Consider the following 18,792-nt stretch of genomic DNA (forward strand, 5'->3'; position numbering starts at 1 on the left):
TTGATTTGTTGAGTCTGATTCTGCCAACCTTGTTGTCAAATCGTCGCACAATGTGCGTATGAAAAAAGATCGTACCACTCTGACTATATGGGGGTGGTCACTGCTGCTGAACATCTGATTCTATACAGAATTTCTTTGTTTTCTAATATTTCATGATATATGAACTCTTTTGATACAAACATCAGCAGTGCATAATCTGTCCTGTCTATGTTGTGTCTCTCTCTGCAGACTCTGTCAGGCTGGTGAATGGGACCAGTGTGTGTTCAGGCAGACTGGAGGTCAGGTCCAACCAGTCTGACCAGTGGTGGTCCTCAGTGTGTGAAGATGACTTTGACCAGCAGGATGCAGAGGTGGTCTGTAGGGAGCTTGGCTGTGGGGCTCCTTCAGTCCTCCAGGGGGCGCTCTATGGAGCAGTGGAGGCTCCAATGTGGACCAAAGAGTTCCAGTGTGGAGGCAACGAGTCAGCTCTCCTGGACTGTAGAAGCTCAGGCTCAACTAGAACCAGCTGCTCACCTGGCAAAGCTGTTGGACTCACCTGCTCAGGTACAAGTGGAGCTACAGGTTGGATTTGCTTCATTTCTGTTTTAATTAAACTCACTTCTTTTACTCTTCACTCTCTTCTCTGTGTTCAGAGTCTGTCAGGTTGGTGGGAGGAGCCAGTCGCTGTGCAGGTGAACTGCAGCTGAAACAAGGAGAGTGGAGACCAGTGGACGGCAGCCACTGGAACCTGAAGGAAGCATCTGTAGCCTGTAGAGATCTGGACTGTGGCTCTGCTGTTTCAACAAGAAGAAGAGAGGAGTCCTCAGAGAGGTCTGTGTGGGAGATCGACACTGACTGTGTTCAGTCTGGATTTACCCTGAGGGAGTGTTCATATTCAACTTCCTCTTCCTCCACCGTGGAGATCACCTGTTCAGGTAAGTCCTTCAGTGACATCACCAGTGACAGTCAGGTTTAGTGTCTCCTTCCTTTGTTGTGGTGCAGAAACGTTTAGTGACATGTTCTTTTTGTATGTGAGTGAATGAAGGTCTGAAAACAAGACATTTAATATCGCAACGTCTTTAGTCAACAAATCAACTTCCATACTTTGATGCCATTCAACTGATCAACAAGATGTTTCATAAGAGATATATACAGTATATATTAGGGCCGGGACTTTAACGCGTTAATTACGATTAATTAATTACACAAAAATTAACGCGTTAAAAAAATTAACGCATTTTAATCGCACTTGTTTTGCACCGCAGAACGTTTCTCACTGGATGAGTTTCAGGCGTACTGATTAGGAGCACAATCATCTAACAAGCCGCCGACACTGATCACTGCAAGGGAGAGAGGAGGTGAAAAGAGACAACAACACTGTTACCTGTTGTATACTGGCCTCAGCCTGTACCATCGCTAACACACAGAAACCAGTGAGTAACGAGTCAAAAAGCCACCGACACGGAGCTGCCTGAGGAGTTTTAATGCAGCCTGACGGCAGCTCAAACCGACCCGGTGCCTCAGCACAGCGACCAAGGTTTGATAAACACACCTGATCCGCGTTGGTTTACAGTATCCTGCCGTAGTTTAGCCGGTCGCTTAGTTAAAAAAAAAAAAAAGCGCTCGTCGCGGGGAAGCTGAGAACAGCGGAGTTTCCTCTGCTGCAGCTGAACAGCTGATATGTGGTCAAGATGTAGCTACAGACCTGTCACTGTCCACGGTGCATAAGACTTCAACCTCAGCTCAGAGCTGTCTGTCTTCAGACTGTCCTGACCTGTCCCTGAACATCACACAGGGACAATATGGAGCTGCCTGTGTGATTGGTTACTGAGATTTATTAATGTTTACATCAGGCTGATAGGCGTCATTTACGCTGGGGATGCTGGGGACATGTCCCCACCACTTTTTGTCAAGAACAATTTTGTCCCCACCACAAAATGAACTTAACATGATCCTAATGAAGAATGACGAAAAAACGTTGATAAACTATGACAGAATAGGCAGCCGAAACAGTGTGCACGGCGCAGAACTTCTGCCAGAGCCAATAACTCGCAACAACAACAACTTATGATCATTGTCCCCACCACTTTTCAAAGTAAACTGACGCCCTTCAACAAATCAGTTTGCTACTGTGATTTAAGTCGCCTAGTTGAATACTACAGTAATCATCATAGTGTATTGGCAGGAAAGACCATTTATGTATCAAATATCGATTAGGCTAATTAATTAATTGATAATTTGTATCCCTAGTCTGTTGGTCTTGGTTAAGTACCACCTTGCTTAAGCTTATGTATTCAGTCATTCAATGGTATACTGAAATCCATGTGACAAAAAAATGCTTCTCACTGTTCTCAGGTCAAATATTTATATGCGATTAAAATGCGATTAATTAATTAATTACAAAGCCTCTAATTAGATAAATTTTTTTTTTCTTTTTACAAACCATTCAATCGGTTCAAACAAATAGGCTATTATGTATATTATGTATCCGTGTTATGTCCACATTATAGGGGCTCGCTTGAGGGAGGTCAGAGCCAATCATTTATTGTTTTGTTCAATCTTTGTATGTATGTATATATATATATATATATATATATATATACACACACACATATATATCTATATATATACACACACCTCTACTGCCAACCTTGTCGTCACCGTGTTGTTTTCTAATATTTCATGATATATGAACTCTTTTGATACAAACATCAGCAGTGCATAATCTGTCCTGTCTATGTTGTGTCTCTCTCTGCAGACCCTGTCAGGCTGGTGAATGGGACCAGTGTGTGTTCAGGCAGACTGGAGGTCAAGTCCAACCAGTCTGACCAGTGGTGGTCCTCAGTGTGTGAAGATGACTTTGACCAGCAGGATGCAGAGGTGGTCTGTAGGGAGCTTGGCTGTGGGGCTCCTTCAGTCCTCCAGGGGGCGCTCTATGGAGCAGTGGAGGCTCCAATGTGGACCAAAGAGTTCCAGTGTGGAGGCAACGAGTCAGCTCTCCTGGACTGTAGAAGCTCAGGCTCAACTAGAACCAGCTGCTCACCTGGCAAAGCTGTTGGACTCACCTGCTCAGGTACAAGTGGAGCTACAGGTTGGATTTGCTTCATTTCTGTTTTAATTAAACTCACTTCTTTAACTCTTCACTCTCTTCTCTGTGTTCAGAGCCCGTCAGGTTGGTGGGAGGAGCCAGTCGCTGTGCAGGTGAACTGCAGATGAAACAAGGAGAGTGGAGACCAGTGGACAGCTGGAACTGGAACCTGAAGGCAGCATCTGTAGCCTGTAGAGATCTGGACTGTGGCTCTGCTGTTTCAATAAGAAGAAGAGAGGAGTCCACAGAGAGGTCTGTGTGGGGGATCGACACTCACTGTGTTCGGTCTGGATCTACCCTGAGGGAGTGTTCACATTCATCATCAGCTTCCTCCACCGTGGAGATCACCTGTTCAGGTGAGTCCTTCAGTTAGTAATATTTCTGTATACTACAGTGACAGTCGGTCGTCTCCACTGAACCTAAGATGTAGAACAACTTTATCATAAATTGGTCCATCCAATTAATGCAGCATCACTGGACTGAACAGACACATCGTCTCTCCACCAGAAGCATCATATTACATCTTATTTTGATTTTCCTGTCTGACCATAAATCATACTCATCGGTGAACCACGATGCTCTCTGGATGTTTTTTGGCTGTGTGTCTGACACGCTGCTCACTCCAAAGGAAGAACGGGATTGGAGCCATGAGAAATCCATTCTGAGGATTATTTACCACAGCCAGACACGTTGGCTGCAGCTTCAATCAACACGGTCTACATTTAATTAAATCTAAATAAAAATACAACAGAGGGAAATTTGGTGCGACGAGCTTTTTTTTTCGCGCACCTCATTACCTCGTATTAATTTATTGATTGATTGATAGACACTTTATTGATCCCATTGATGGGAAATTACAGTAATAAAATTTAATAATTAATTATAACTGATGTGAATATTTCTGGTTTCTTTGTTTCTTTACGACAACAAACTGAGCATCTCTTTGGTTTGTGGACACGTCATCTTGCGGTTTGGGAAATACTTATTTCTATTTTTCAAAAATTTTTAACATTTTATTGACAAAAACAACTAATCGTTAATTGTTTAAATCATCGACAGATTAACTGATGATGAAAATAATTGTTAGTTGCAGCCCTAAATAGGCTCTATGCCGAGGGTCACATGACCAAACCGGAAACCGGGTAACTCCACTTCCGCTTAGATTCTGACAAGCACAACGCGCGGTAAAAACAAATCAACCACAAACCAACCACAGCCAGCTACTTCTATGCGTTCTTTTGCTACAGGTAGTTATAACGTTATCAAGGGCGTCAGTTTACTTTGAAAAGTGGTGGGGACAATGACCATATATATACATACGTATGACCATTATTCTCCGCCGGACCGCAGCAAAAAAAACAAAAAAAAGAAAAGAAGAAGAAGCCCGTAGTTGTGTTTAGAGACGTGACAGGTGTGGCATGACAAGCTGGTGATCAGCTGTGGTCGTGAATTGTTAGACTATACTGCAGTAGGTCCTTTTTATTTTTTTATAACATCTATGCGCATCGAGAGTGAGTGAGAAACAGAGAAACAGCGGGTGCACCAGATGATTGCCAACCGGCAAAAACTGAAACGAGACGGTTATAGAGAGGAAAAACACAGAATAATATATGTCCAATTTGTCCCGTCGTCACGACGTGAGTGAGGAAGGATCGGATGGTGGCTCAGGTTTAGTGATGAGGAACTGTCACTGTCAGCAGCTGCTCCGAACAGACACGTTACAAACTTTATTTTGAAGGGACAGATTATGTTGATTTCGTTAACTGTGACTTTGCACCCAAATATTAAGCATATCGGGTGCTGTCTCATCCGGTACAATCGACCCCGCGTGGAGGCCGCCCTTCAGTTCGGCGTCTGTTCTATTTTTCACGCAAGCCGTGAGCGCCGTTGTCAAGCTGGATAGACGGATCGTACCAGACAGGAAGTTGGGCACAGAAAAGGCGAGAGAATCCGGTTAATTTTCAAAATAAAATGATGATTACCGGTAATTAAGTTGTTGCTTGTCCGTCTATAAATATTTGTCAGTTGCGTCTGCACACGACACACACACACACATCCATACATACAGAGCTAGAGACAGACCTGTGTGTGTGGAAAACTGAGTAGGCTACAGACGAGTGGAGTCGATGTTTTACAGGCGCGGAGAGAGCAGGAGAAGCAGCTCCCTGTGTGAAGCGCCTGCGAGGATGCACGCAGCGCGCCGCTCCGGGCTGTGAGAACTCTTTAATCGAAGCTACATTGTTGCGAGTTGGCTCCGCGGCAGAAGCTCTGCGCCGTGCACACTGTTTCGGCTGCCTATTTTGTCATAGTTTATCAACGTTTTTTCGTCATTCTTCATTAGGATAATGTTAAGTTAATTTTGTGGTGTAGTGATGGGATCGACAGTTCTTTTGACTGTACTGAATCACTAGAATCAGTTCCTTAAAATGAGTCGTTCAAAAAATTCGTTCACCGAATCACTACCACCCCCCCCCCCCCCCCGTCAGATGTTATGGTCGTCTTCGCCGGTGCAAAAAAAAAAAAAAAAAAGGGGGGGGCATACGTAGTACAGTACAGTACAGTACAGACATTCGTGGGAGAAGCAGTCCTGTGTGCACAGTACATTCGCTTAACATGACGCTACACAGCTCTGTGCATGCAGTACACCAGGCAGTGAGTGACACAGCGCCACATTCAGCACAGTACGTGAACCTGAATCACTTCTGCAGCAGCAGTTCTCTGGTGCAGGTTCACGAATCACCAGTGAGTGAGTGAGTAACAGCTTCCCCAGCGGCAGTTCTCTGTGTGTGCAGTAGGTTTGCGAATTATGAGTGAGTGAGTGGCAGCGCGAACCTGAATCACGTCCTCAGCAGCAGTTCTCTGTGTGCGCAGTAGGTTCGCAGGTAATGAGTGAGTAAGTGGCAGCGCGGACGTGAATCACCGTGTCAGTACGTTCGCGAACGACACGGAGTGAATGGGCGGCCTCAGCCCCCAGTACATGCAGTGAACGACGCGTACAGAGAGTGAACTGGAGCCCTCAGCCCCCAGTACAGTGCACCACGCGCACAGAGAGTGAACTGGAGCTCTCAGCCCCGACTGTCAGTGAACGCATCACTGAACATGCACCGTTCCCTCGCAACAAGAGTCTCCGCCACCAGATTCGCAGGTCATTCAGTGATTCACAGACCACACAGCAGTTCCACTGTCGGCCTGCACGCTCGCTGCTGAGCTCAACTACTGAACTGAGAAAGGAACGAATCAGGTCAGGAAGTGATTCTAGTCAGTACGTTCACTTAAATAATTCGTTCCTTCGAACGAATCACTCGCGAACGACACAACACTATTGTGGTGGGGACAAAATTGTTCTTGACAAAAAGTGGTGGGGACATGTCCCCAGCGTCCCCAGCGTAAATGACGCCTATGAACGTTATAGTCTCTTTTATGTTGTATGTAATGTATAATGTTTTTTATCGCTTTTATGTTTTATGTTTGAAAAATGTCGAGTAAAGACAGGGAAAAGAAGGTGAAGTGCCAGCCAAGGCAAAGTGCTAGCAACCACAGCTTTTGCTGTGTTCCTGAATGCCCTATGTCAGGGAGATTCAACAGCTCTGTCAGTTTACATTCGTTCCCCTAGGATGTGGACCAAAGAAAGAGGTGGATTCACAATATTAAAAGAAAAAACTTCATAATAAAAAAGAGCACCACCGTCTGCAGCCGGCACTTCCTTCAGACCGACGTCATACAAGGAGGTTACAAGTTGTATATTAAATGTTTTTTTTATGTTAACAATGGACATTGTTGAATAAACTTCATATTTCATTCCTTTGTGTAATCTTTTTTTCAAACTGGTAATTGCAAAGTATACAGAAATATAGAGAAGGCATTTTTTAGAGCTTTTAACCTTTTTACCATGTCCACAAGAGTTTTTTTTACATTATAGGCTACATTACATATGAAGAAAATAAGCAGTGGAAGTCTTAATGTTTATTTCCATGTTGGAATAGCAGTGAACCGATGACAGGCTCATAAAAACAGATTAACTCAGCCAGTAATCAATCGTGAGAATTTGCAGGGAACAAGTAGTCTATAACCTGGCAGTACAGACAGCGAGAGTTAGCATTAGCACAAGTATTAACATTAAGCTTGTCCATTTTCGTGGTAGGAGCTTTAGATATGATTCGATGGACGTCGGACATGCTCAGATTGGGTAATTCCTGCAGGCATCGTGAATAAAAAAGTTGTTGTGCCATCCTGGGAAGAGCAACAACAAAATCGTGGAAAAATGAAGTGGGTTTGATTCGTTTTTACCGCGCGTTGTGCTTGTCAGAATCTCAGCGGAAGTGGAGTTACCCGGTTTCCGGTTTGGTCATGTGACCCTCGGCATAGAGCCTATTAAGATCAATATTGTCTTGTTAGGTGTGTCATTTAGCTCGGTGCTGCATGTGCAGTCCTCACTGCAGCCAGCCCCGTATTGAATCCCGACTCGGGCGGCCCTTTGCTGCATGTCATTCCCCCTCTCTCTGCCTCCCCATTTCCTGTCTCTCTACACTATTGATTAAAGGCAAAAGCCCCCCAAAATATACATATTGTCTTGTTATCTCTTCAGTGAAGATTAGAGTACTTTTAGAAACTGATTTCATCTCTCTGTTTGCAGACCTGCTGGTCCAGCCAATCATCTCTGTGTCCTCCATGTACGGGGTCTCCCAGGCCCAGCAGCAGGGTTATTCAGGCATGTTGATGGGCTCCAACTTCAGCATCAGCTGCTCCATCCAGCCACAGTACCCAGGAGGCTCCTTCCAGCTCACCTTCACCTCCTCCAACACAACGGACAACTACACCCAGCCAGCTGTCAATCACTCCGCCTCCTTCCTGTTTCCTGCTGCAGAGCCCGCCCACCAAGGAAACTACAGCTGTGTTTATCACCTCTACGTTGTTCCTCATCACTTCTCCTCTGAGAGCCGTCGACTGTCCCTCACCGTCTCAGGTGAGTTGAAGCACATTTCACCTGTCTGTGCTTATTCTCTAAGAACTGACTCAGACATGTTGAGGTCACTTCAGACACATCACAGAGGTCTGATTAAAGGACAATTCCAGGCAAATTCTACCTTGTTCTACAGTTTCCTAATATTTTAGGTCTAAAAGAATGAATCTGAAGATTTTCTTTTTAATGTCTCAGACTGTTATGCAGTAGTTCTGTATAGTACTGTTTACATCCCACAAGACTTTGTATTGCAGCTCTGTTTACTGAAATGTTGGCTTTCTTGGAGTAAACAAATCCCTGTGCATGTTTGAACAGCCATCTGACGCTGTCTGTGAAAAAGAAAAAAGCGATTTGTGGGATGTAAACTGCCCAAACAGCGTAAGATCGGTCTGCTCCCATTCATCGCTGCTGCAAAACAGGAGCAATTCAAAAGAAAATCTTCCGATATATTCTAGTAGACCTACAATATCAGTAAATTGTAGCACCAGGTTGGATTTGCCAGGTTAATGAAGCTGTTGTACTCATGTCATGTGATGTAACGTGATGACTGAATGTGTCTCATCAGATCCATCAGATCCAACAGGTCGTATCATCAGACTGGTCGTCCTGACTCTTGGTCTGCTGCTGCTGCTGCTCATCACCGTCATCTGTCTCATCCTTAAGGTACCAGACTCTCCTTTGTTGACCTGAGCTCTGTCTGACATGAAGCTCTCAGCTCCTGTGTGTTGAACTGAAGTCTCTTGTCTGTGTGTGCTGCCACATCTTTCCAGGCCACCAGGGGGCAGAAGCCGGGCCAACAGGAGGCCAAAGAGCTGCAGCCTTTCAACCTGGGTGTTTCCACAGCTGAGGGAGGGCCAGCTGAAGAAGAAGGAGTCCAGGCTGCAGAGTAGCAACTTGACTGACATCCGGACTCGTCGGCTGCCACACACCTGTCCATCAGCTCAGTCAACGATGCAGCATCGTCCCTCAGATGTTCCCTTTAGAGTGTCACTGAGATCCTGCGGGAGGAAATCATCTGTGGTTTCATCTCTCCTCTCATTCTCATGTGATCAACAGGTTTTTGCAACACGTATTTTTTTGGTTTAGAGACTGAAAGTACAGTGACGATGCTTTCAAAGGCAAAGAGCAAACACCTGGATTTTGGATCATCATCTTCAGGACTGTTGGGACTTTCTGAATCTGAGGCAGAGCAGAGAGGAAATCTGTATGAACCGTCTGTCACATACAAGTCACCTGATGATTCCTGACTATAGACCGAATCTCCTTGTTGTTTACATTCTACTTCCGGGTAGAAAACCTGCATGTAGAATGAGATCTATAGTAACGAACGAGAGTTTAGCTATATATCATATTTTTCACGCCCTATCACCGTTTAGACAAATCTGAAATGATTGAAGAAACATTACTATTTCTGTGTGTGTGTTTTGTGTTGCTATGTGTTGTATTTATTCAGTTTGGGGGAATCACGGTGTCTAGAAAGCATCAGTGGCTGCAGCTAACAGGGACAGCTAACGGTAGCTAAGCTAACGGTAGCTAAGCTAACAGCAGGACGTCAGCTGTTAAAACCCTCCCGTTGTCGGACACGACATGAAACTACTCCAGTTAGCTCAGTCATGTTGGAACTCAGATATCCACTGGAGAATTTTTATTTTTTATGGACCGTTTATTGAGTCACTGAGTTATTAAAGTTAAACAGGTAGCTAACCGTTAGCCCGGCTAATCTATGATAACCATGACTAATTACAAAAATGTGCACACATAAATAGTAATGTTTGTCCAATCATTGGTTTTATAAACTTTACAAACATCAGATTAGTCTAAACGGCGATATAGTAAATAGTTTATTTAGCCATTAATAACAGCTACCTCGTTGCTTCATGCTTCACTGTCTATAAATATATATAAGAAAATATAAACATTAGTGTGTCAAAGTTAACATGTAAATTTTTTGCAAACATTTCAAACATTTAACACATTTTAAAAAATTAAAGGGATACTTCGCCCAAAATAAATAATTCACCAATTTTCTACTCACCGTCATGCCAACAAAGGGTTTGGAGAACTTTCATCGTCATCAAAATGCTTTAGGAGTTCCAGGGGGGGTCTGGCTGGCAACGGATTTTCATATAATGGCGGCGGATAGAGTTCACTTTTGAATGGTCCAAACACACACTATTGGTGTGTCCCAAATCGCGCACTTCTGCACTTACACTTAAGTGCACTCAATTGGCGCACTCAAACGGCCAGAAAATTGAGTGTGGATCGATGGATACTTTCCACACTTAACGGCCGCCATCTTAGTGACGTAGCGGAAACACGTCACTACTTTTCAAACGGCAGCGGTTGCTTTGAGCAGCGACGGAGCTGACACCGGCGTAAATGTCTTTAAAAAACACTCATAACAGCACAACAACAACACTAACACAATAAAACACAACTTAATAGCTCGTTTTGATCGGCAAAAAGCGCTGTCAAGTGTCGGCGATAGGGTTACAACGGCCGGTTGCTATGGTTGCAATCAGAATTTAAAAAATAGAAGAAGCAGCTGTCGAGTCATTTCCGGTAAGTGCGCAGCAGCAGTGTTTGATTTGAGACGGTGCTAGCCTGTCGAAATTTGAGTGCAGTGCACTGCCTTACAGTGTACTGTAAAGCAGTGCAGTGCAAGAGAAGTGTGCGATTTGAGACACAGCATATGAAACATCCAGATACCTCCATACTGACCCAAGTGTCCTGAAGCTGCCACATTAAAAGCTGTTCGGAAAAAAATAATTTGATCTCTGTTTTCAGCTTTGTTGTGGCAGTAGCTCCCAGTGGCTCTGTTGATGTTTGTGCGCATGAGCACAATTTGCTGCAAGATGTTTGTTCATCGTTGAGTGCCTATTGATAGCTTTCATGTGACGTCACGGCCCGTATGGAACGCCCCCCTGGCGGTCAAAACAATCCACTTCCCCGCTGTCCGCGGCTTAGGACAAGGCAGAAAAACACACACTGCTCCCTGCTGCTTCAAAAATACCGGTGTTATGGCCCAACTGGTGTCTGATTTAACTGGTTACCGTACCGAACAACAGCTGTGCTGCACTTCCGTCCGCAGATTTGTCACAAATTCACAAATCAAGCCGCAGTTCACATGTCACTGCAGCCAATATGCTTCTGTGAGTGAGCCTGTTCAGGCAATCTACAGTCAGTCAGCGCCACACTTCTTTCACTCTGCACAATACTGCACACTAAGCTCAACATCAACTTGTGTCATAACACATGCTAAATCTATCTTCGCCAGGCATGGCATCCCACACACCGTGGTGAGCGACAATGGCCCCTGCTTCAGCAGCAAAGAATGGCAGAAGTTTGCAGTGCAATATGATTTCAAGCATGTGACGTCAAGCCCACACTATGCACAGTCAAACGGGCAAGCTGAAAAAGGAGTTCACATTCTCAAGCAACTCCTAAAGAAAGCAGCTGACAGTGACTCGGATCCCTATCTGGCTTTATTGAGCTACAGAGCATCACCTCTTCAGTGCGGCCTGTCACCAGCTGAACTGCTGATGAAGAGGAAGCTACGAACAACATTGCAGAGTCATCAAAACGACAAATTAAAGCAAAAGAATCACTCAAAGATTGAACATAAGCTACGACAACAGAAAATGATGCAAAAGTCATTCTATGACAGAACAACCAAGCATCTCCCTCCACTGACTACCAACAACACAGTCAGGATTGAGGATGCTGATGGATGGAGTACAAAAGCAACTGTCCTGCAAGAAGTCGCTCCACGATCGTACACGGTGAAAACTGATGATGGACAAATCCTCAGACGCAATCGTCGCAGTCTATTAAAGACTCCTCAAGGGACTGTTGGTGAGCTCAGTGTAACCTGTGGTGAATCTCAGGTAATTCCTACACCTGTTATGGACTGTAACACTGACTCTCACACACCTACTCCAAGCGAACCTGAGTTAAGAAGGTCCACAAGAGAAATCAGAAAGCCTGATAGACTGAACTTATAAACAAAGAAAATTCAATATGCATGTTAAAGATGTTGAACAAAATGAATATTGATTGATGTTGTGAATGTGTTCTAAATGGTCTAGTGTTGGCTTAGATATGAGTTATGCAATCTGATATAAACTGTTTATACTGCTTATGTGTTGCAGGGTTATGCTGAATGTGAAATGGTTGAAATAACTGACACAGCTAATGTGATGATTCATGTTAATGCATTTTACCTTAGAAAAGGGGGGATGTTATGATTAGATGTTATTACATGTTTGACCGCTAGGCGGCAGTACTGGTTAGTAGTCAGCTTACCGTACCATATAACGGAGTAGAGCAAGACTGCATGAAGCCACATGTATGTTGTTGAGAACGTGAGACATTAAAGGTTGAATATGTAGAATATTCATTAAAAGCTATATTTTTTCAAAAATAATACATCCATGGGGCCTTTAGAGGGGTACAGAATGAAAGTATTGCTTTTCCACAAAAAATTTTTTTTTAGTCTGAATTATTATTTTTAATTTTTTTGACGGGCTCGACAATGACTTTCTGTCAACGTTCTGTTTACATTCGTACCTGCCTGTAGCCGACATGTGGCTCAGTTCTCCGCTGTTTTCCTGCCTCCTCCCGGTCGTATGCGTTTGTTTCCAACCAAGCCTTTTTAATAATCGATCGGTGGATCAATGGATTATCATATACTTGTTAGGATGGGTGTATTTGTGTAGTCTTATCTGTCATAAACACGTTCATCGTCGCGGACTTTCGGTGCCACGGAGCTCCTTTTTTTTTTTTTTCCAACTTGACGAGAGCAGTGACAGCGGAGGCTCTGAGCAGCAGCGGTGTGGAAGGCAGAGAGTCTCCACTGTCCCTGTAACAAGCTACAAGTCATTTATTCTGCTGTTAATGACGGTAAAAATGAAACATAAGGTAAATATCCTGCTTAGCTCTCCTCCTCTGCTGTCCTCTGTTCAGAGCGGAGTCCCTAGCAACGGCCCGTTTTACCTAGCAACGGTCTGGCAATCGACTGCTGGAATTCTTTTTCTGTTGTTGTTCTTGTATTTCTACATAGTCAACCTTTGAAGCAGAAGTGAGTGATATATTTGTGTTAATATAAGTCTTAAATAGTTATATCTTCCGACAGCAATCACTTCTATAGAGTGTTTGGACTGAAACACGGGTCTGTCAGTCCCTCTGCTCTGCTCTGAGCCGAAGAGAAAACATTTATCGTATCCTACAGTTTTTATCCAATGAGGAGAGAGAACGGCATGCAGGGCTGTGTGTGCAGCCAAGGAACGCCGTGAATGTGGTGACGTAGCGACGAGGACTGTTATGGTGCGTTCAAGGAAACTCGTATTTTTCCAACCGTGAAGTGGTACCAGTTCGATCTGGTACGAGTTCACGGGTCAGAAGTTACGAGTGGCCGTTATAGTGACTTTCACCGGGAAAACAGGTCGGAAAAACACGAGTGGGTTGCCTGGAACGCTACAAAGTCGTAAGTTGTGACTTGAAGCTGTAATTTACGATTTCAAAAGCCTGCCTGGAACGCAGCATTAGCGAAAACGACCGGATCACTCACTTCTGCTTTAAACTAAGTTACTTGCTATCAACACGGCCTCATCCTTGGAACACGAACATGACATCCTCCTCCTTCTCCTACCTGGTGTGACTGTCCTCTTCTCTTCATCACAACAAAACTCTGGTCTGGTCCTTATATCCCATACATTGTGCAACTTCCCCTGTTCACGAAAATCGATTATTTTGCTCAAAAGTACGTTTTTCATTCATCAATAATCACCCCCATCAACAAACTGAAGTGTTCCAGTTAGCTCTGAAGTTGCCGTTTATATTATTCATACATACATCGAGCGGGTAAGCTAGGTCCTGGCTGCCATGTGGTGTCGCCATGTTTTTACATTCAGTGGCAGCGTGACGGTAGGAAACCACGGAAACTCACCGAGACACCGGAGCTGTCGGCTGAAGGTGCAGACACACCAACTCCAGCGACGCACGTCAAGTCGACCGATCCCATTCATTGGTTGTGTCAGAAATCACTCACTCATTCCCTACTCCCTACTGAACATTAATAATCACTAACGTTACATTCGGACACCACTACAAAATGGCGTGGTCACTTTATAAAACGTAAAGGTGAAATCCGGCAATCTGATTGGTTGTTAGCCGTATGAGCATAGACCACGGCTACTATTCTAAAACCTCATCACAGCATAGGCTCATATCACTCCGCGTCGTCAGTCTGGTATGAATGGAAGTTGTTGTCATGTATCCATGACAACGGATTGTTGCAGTCCGTAGCAAAAGACAGCTGATGTTTTTACGATGTTAAAAAAATGGACAAAAGTAGTTGAATTCACATGTTTAAGGTGAACTTTCACCTCCGGAGAGGGTTAACAATGGTAGAGGGGATTGAGCAGTGACTTTCACCTGAAAAAAAGCGGAGGAAAAGACGAGATGCAGAGCTACTTGGAGCTAACGTCTGGAGAGGTGGGACTATTTTTTCCACAGTGAGGCTATTTTATTGGATAATATGTATTTCTGGTTAAATACATCTACATGAAATTGATTGCGTATCCCTCTTTCATGTTGCCTTTATTGGTAACCGTTTTATAAAAGCAATATATCACTCCAGTCCGTGGTATATGCTCATTTACCACTCTAGTTGTCGTCCCTCCGCTTCGCGTCGGGCCGAACAACGCCCCTTAGCCGTGGTATAATGAGCATATACTACCACGGCCTGAAACTAGACCGAAGCAGACACAGAAACATCCAACCACCAACATAATCCTGGAGCAGTTATAATTCTTCTGTTTTAAATCAAACGAAATATTGGTAAGTCCTGTCAATTTGCTTCATAAAAGAGACCAATTCAACCCTGAAGTGTATTTAACGGAAAGGGGGAAAAAAGTAACCGTTAGCGTTAGCCGCGCTAGCATTAGCAGCGGTTAGCAGCGGTTAGCAACCGTTAGCCTTGGTGGCCGTTACTGGCCGTTTGTATGGATATTGACGCTAACGGCAATAGCGTTAGCATTGATTTTAGTTGATTTAAAGTTGGTTTTGGTTGAGTTTGGAGGCGCCAGTTTAATTCTTTCCCCACTAAACGCTTAGTTTTAGTTTAGTTTTTATTAGTTTTAGTATTAGTTTTAGTTTTTTCATAATTTGTTAGTTGAATGATGCAAAAAGATCAGAGTACCAGTTAAGTATTGTGTAATACAACTCAACAAAATCTACCATTTAACAAATGTATTCAGTTACTGCAGTTTTCTTGACATATCAGTGCAGTAGATTAACAATTTGACATGAAAAATACAAACACATAACCAGTCGCAATCAACGCACAGAGTGACCTGAAGATGTAGGCTAAATGTTTTTATTATGAATTTGTCTGTGTATTACAGAAATGGATTAAACATTATTCATTCATCTGTTATTGTAAAAAAAAATATATATATCAGAAACATTGAATGAGCTGGTATGAGTATTTTGAGGAATTGTATTCAACTAAAAATAAGAGTTGAAAATGAACAGAAACAGGAAGTAAAAATTAAAATGCTTGTAGGAAGTAGGAATATAAATCTAAAAACGCCCAAACTATTTCTTTCTTTAAATCGTTTAAAGGTAAGTTTTTTTCTTGTAATGAAGCTGAGAAAAGACTTTATACAGTCAGAAATGTTAATTATTTACAGACTCTAAACCATGAGCAAGTGAATGTGATTTAACGAGCTGTGGTCCTTTAAATGTTTCTCTGCTCTTCCATTGTTTTTGACTCAACCTTCATCAGACCACAGTTCGTTAAAACTAAACTGATTTACAGACTTGAAGCTGTTCATTTTGTTCTGCTTGTTTCTCACAAATCCATCTGTATTCAGCTTTGCAGGTGAAATCCGCCCACTCATTTCCCAGTGTGACACAGTCCTCTCCATAAAGATCCTCCTTTTTCAAGTTGTTCGGCTGTTTGTTGGCCCAGAGACTCAAGCTGAGAGAGGAGGAGCAGAAACAACTGGATCAGAAACCACAGGAAACTTTGACCTGGAAATGGAAAAAATGTTTTTACTAAAGAGTCAAACCTTTCATCCAGTGTTGAGCCGTCCACCCACTTAAAGTCTCCCTCTGTGTCTGAGTCTGTCAGACCGATCCAAAAGAAATCACCATTATGTTTCCGTCTTTCTCTCACTTTGTTCTTCAGGAACGTCTGAAGAGGAAACGTTTGGTGATTTTCTCTCTGCTCAGATGTTTCTGTTCTGAGACGATGAAACATGAAGTTGTGTTTCCTACCTGCTCCTCTCTGCTGTCAATCTTCACCAGGTCTCCTCCCTGAGCTCTGCAGCTCCTCCTGCTGTCAAACCAGGATGAAGTAGTGGAGGAGAACCTGTAGCACTGTCCTCCATGTTGTTCCCAGTCTCCTTCATACTTCAGACATGATTCATCTGTTGGAGGAGATGAACAAGGCATCGATCAGGTAACTACACTCTAACTTCCTGTATCTGTCAGTGCAACATTGTTTGTTCACTTATCAGGAGAAAAATAGTTTCTACATGACTGAAAAATGTTGAGAAGAAACATAAAGAGAGAGAGAGTAAATTCAACGTGACACTAAATGGTTTTAAAACACAAACTTACCTGAGACTTTTTTTCTAAGTTCTTCATTAAGTACCTGCAGCTTCTGCAGCTCGTCTATATTTTCAGTGTTTTTATTTTCCAAGTCTTTAAAAGAAACAGAGCAGAGTGAGAGAAGCTCAGGGCTGAAAAGAATCAGTAGTCAACTTCACTAAAGTAGAATGTAAGAGGTAATATGAAGTAGAAAACGTTATTTATTTTCTTCTCATTGTTCACATGAGAAACATGAAGTGATACATTTTAAATCAGGTCTGTATCAGTCTTCACCTGTCTGAATAATAAAAGTGAACAAACTGACCTGAGAAATTTCTCTTCAGAGCTTCGTGGTCAAACTGCAGCTTTTGGAGCTGGTCCATTGTTTGAAAAATTTGAATTACTGAGAAGAAAGAAAAGGAGAGTCAGAAGAAGGAGAAGACATGTGTATCAAAGGAGGTTAAATCGAAAGCAACTGGACTTAGTTATTTGTCTAGGAAGACAAATGTGTACGTATCCAGTTTAGTGATCTAAAGGGAGGGTTGGAGATCCTGGAAAAACCTTTCTGTGGATGTAGGTGAAGTCTCTGACGGCAGCTTGATTGACACATCATGATCCAATTGATTTTTATGTGACGTTAAAGATGATGGGATGTGGTTTTTACAGGATTGTCCGTCCCACAGGCGACTGACTTTTGTCATTTTTGTGAAAAAGCATTCAGTTAATTGGTTGCAATCGAAGTGTGAAGAGGGTTTCAAACAATTTAGTAAAAAAAGCTCCAGAATAGGATCACTAACCCAACCTTTAACAGAAGGAAAAGTAATTTGCTTTTGATTAAATTTTTTTAAATTCTTTATTCTTTTTTCAAAGTCCCAACTGTTTTTCTAGTTTAAACGTTTTAAAGTTTTGTACAGTTTTTGACTTGATGGAGGTTGTTGATAGCTCAGTTGTTTGTTTAACGACCCCTCACATTAACTCCACTCTGCTGTTCACTCTGAGACAGATCTACATCCACTGACTCTCTGAGAAAAGAGTGGAGACTCACAGGAAGCAGCCAGAGCGCTGACGGCAGCTGCCAGGAGAAGACTGAGGACCAGGAGGGCCACGTCCCGCCGTCTCACCTGTGCTGGTCCCTTCAGCTCTGCTGCCCCCTGCTGGGAGACTGACCAACAGCAAAGACACAGCTCATGAGACCAGAGAGGAACAGAGAGGAAGCTGAGCTGCTGCTGCTGCTGCTGCTGCTGCTGCTGCTGTGGTGAAAAGGTTTGTGAGTGTAGTGAACAGGTGAATCACTGTGGGGAGGGGGCTCCTGCTCAGCTCTGCTCACCTGCATCTGGAAGAGTCACATCTGGATCAGTGTGTGCACAGCTGCTTCATGCTACTTTGAAATCAAACTAACACATAATTTCTTCTTTTTGAGTTTGTGAGAAAATCAGAGGAAATGATGGTGAAACAGATGAAAATAATATCACACCTAAGTGTGAGAATTAATGTGCGCTTGCACACTGCATACTAGAGCGCAAGTGTGTTTTTTACTTGTGTTGTTGATGTTGACCCACCACTTCCTCTGATTCCAGAAAATAAAACACTTAATTCTAATTGTAATTTCCTGTTGATCAAGTAACGGCCTCATCTCGACTGAGTTTGTGGGCTAATCAGAGGAAGTGGTGGTGAAGCACAAAAAGATAACATCACCTCTGAGAAGTATTCGACTGCAGAGTGTGAGAATTAATGTGTGTTTCTGCTCCACTCAGAGCAATAAAAATTACATTTTCACGTACAACAAATTTGATTTGATGGGACAACAAACACTTTGAGTAAAAATGTAATTATTACATTTTTTAATAAACATTAAATGCGCGCAACTAATTTATGTTGATAAATTAATCTCATGATGATTCTTCTGAAAATGTTAGAATGCTTACGATGTGCAAAGTGACATCTAAATAAATAAGTTATACTATATGATTGTAAATTATGTGTTAATTTAAAACTAAGAAAACCAAATAACATTCACATCTAAGAAATAGGAATTCTCTAATTTTTTTTTTTTTACCAGTTTTGCTCCATAAATGTCTGAAATGATTGTTGGATTGTTAAGATAGTTGCTGACTAAATTTTTCTATCGATCAGGTGACGGCCTCATCTCGACTCCACGCTGTTGGTT

At 42.9% G+C, this 18,792-nt stretch overlaps 2 protein-coding genes across 2 annotated transcripts in view; one reads left to right on the forward strand and one right to left on the reverse strand.

The window, feature by feature from the left end:
- The window catches only part of LOC310993699 (scavenger receptor cysteine-rich type 1 protein M130-like), a 149,963-nt gene extending 140,528 nt beyond the window's left edge, over positions 1-9,435 (forward strand). The window contains exons 17-20 of the mRNA XM_083982132.1: positions 229-543; positions 633-914; positions 8,593-8,690; positions 8,798-9,435. Coding sequence (XP_083838258.1) covers positions 229-543; positions 633-914; positions 8,593-8,690; positions 8,798-8,917 — 815 coding nt within the window. The 3' untranslated portion in view covers positions 8,918-9,435. The remainder of the gene's footprint in view (positions 1-228; positions 544-632; positions 915-8,592; positions 8,691-8,797) is intronic.
- Positions 1-18,792, reverse strand: part of LOC310993785 (uncharacterized protein) — a gene marked incomplete at its 3' end in the record, with an annotated part of 95,599 nt that overhangs the window by 9,610 nt on the left and 67,197 nt on the right. The window lies entirely within an intron of this gene.

Source organism: Trachurus trachurus (genome assembly GCF_905171665.1).
Source record: "Trachurus trachurus genome assembly, chromosome: 11".
Classification (NCBI taxonomy): Eukaryota; Metazoa; Chordata; class Actinopteri; order Carangiformes; family Carangidae; genus Trachurus; species Trachurus trachurus.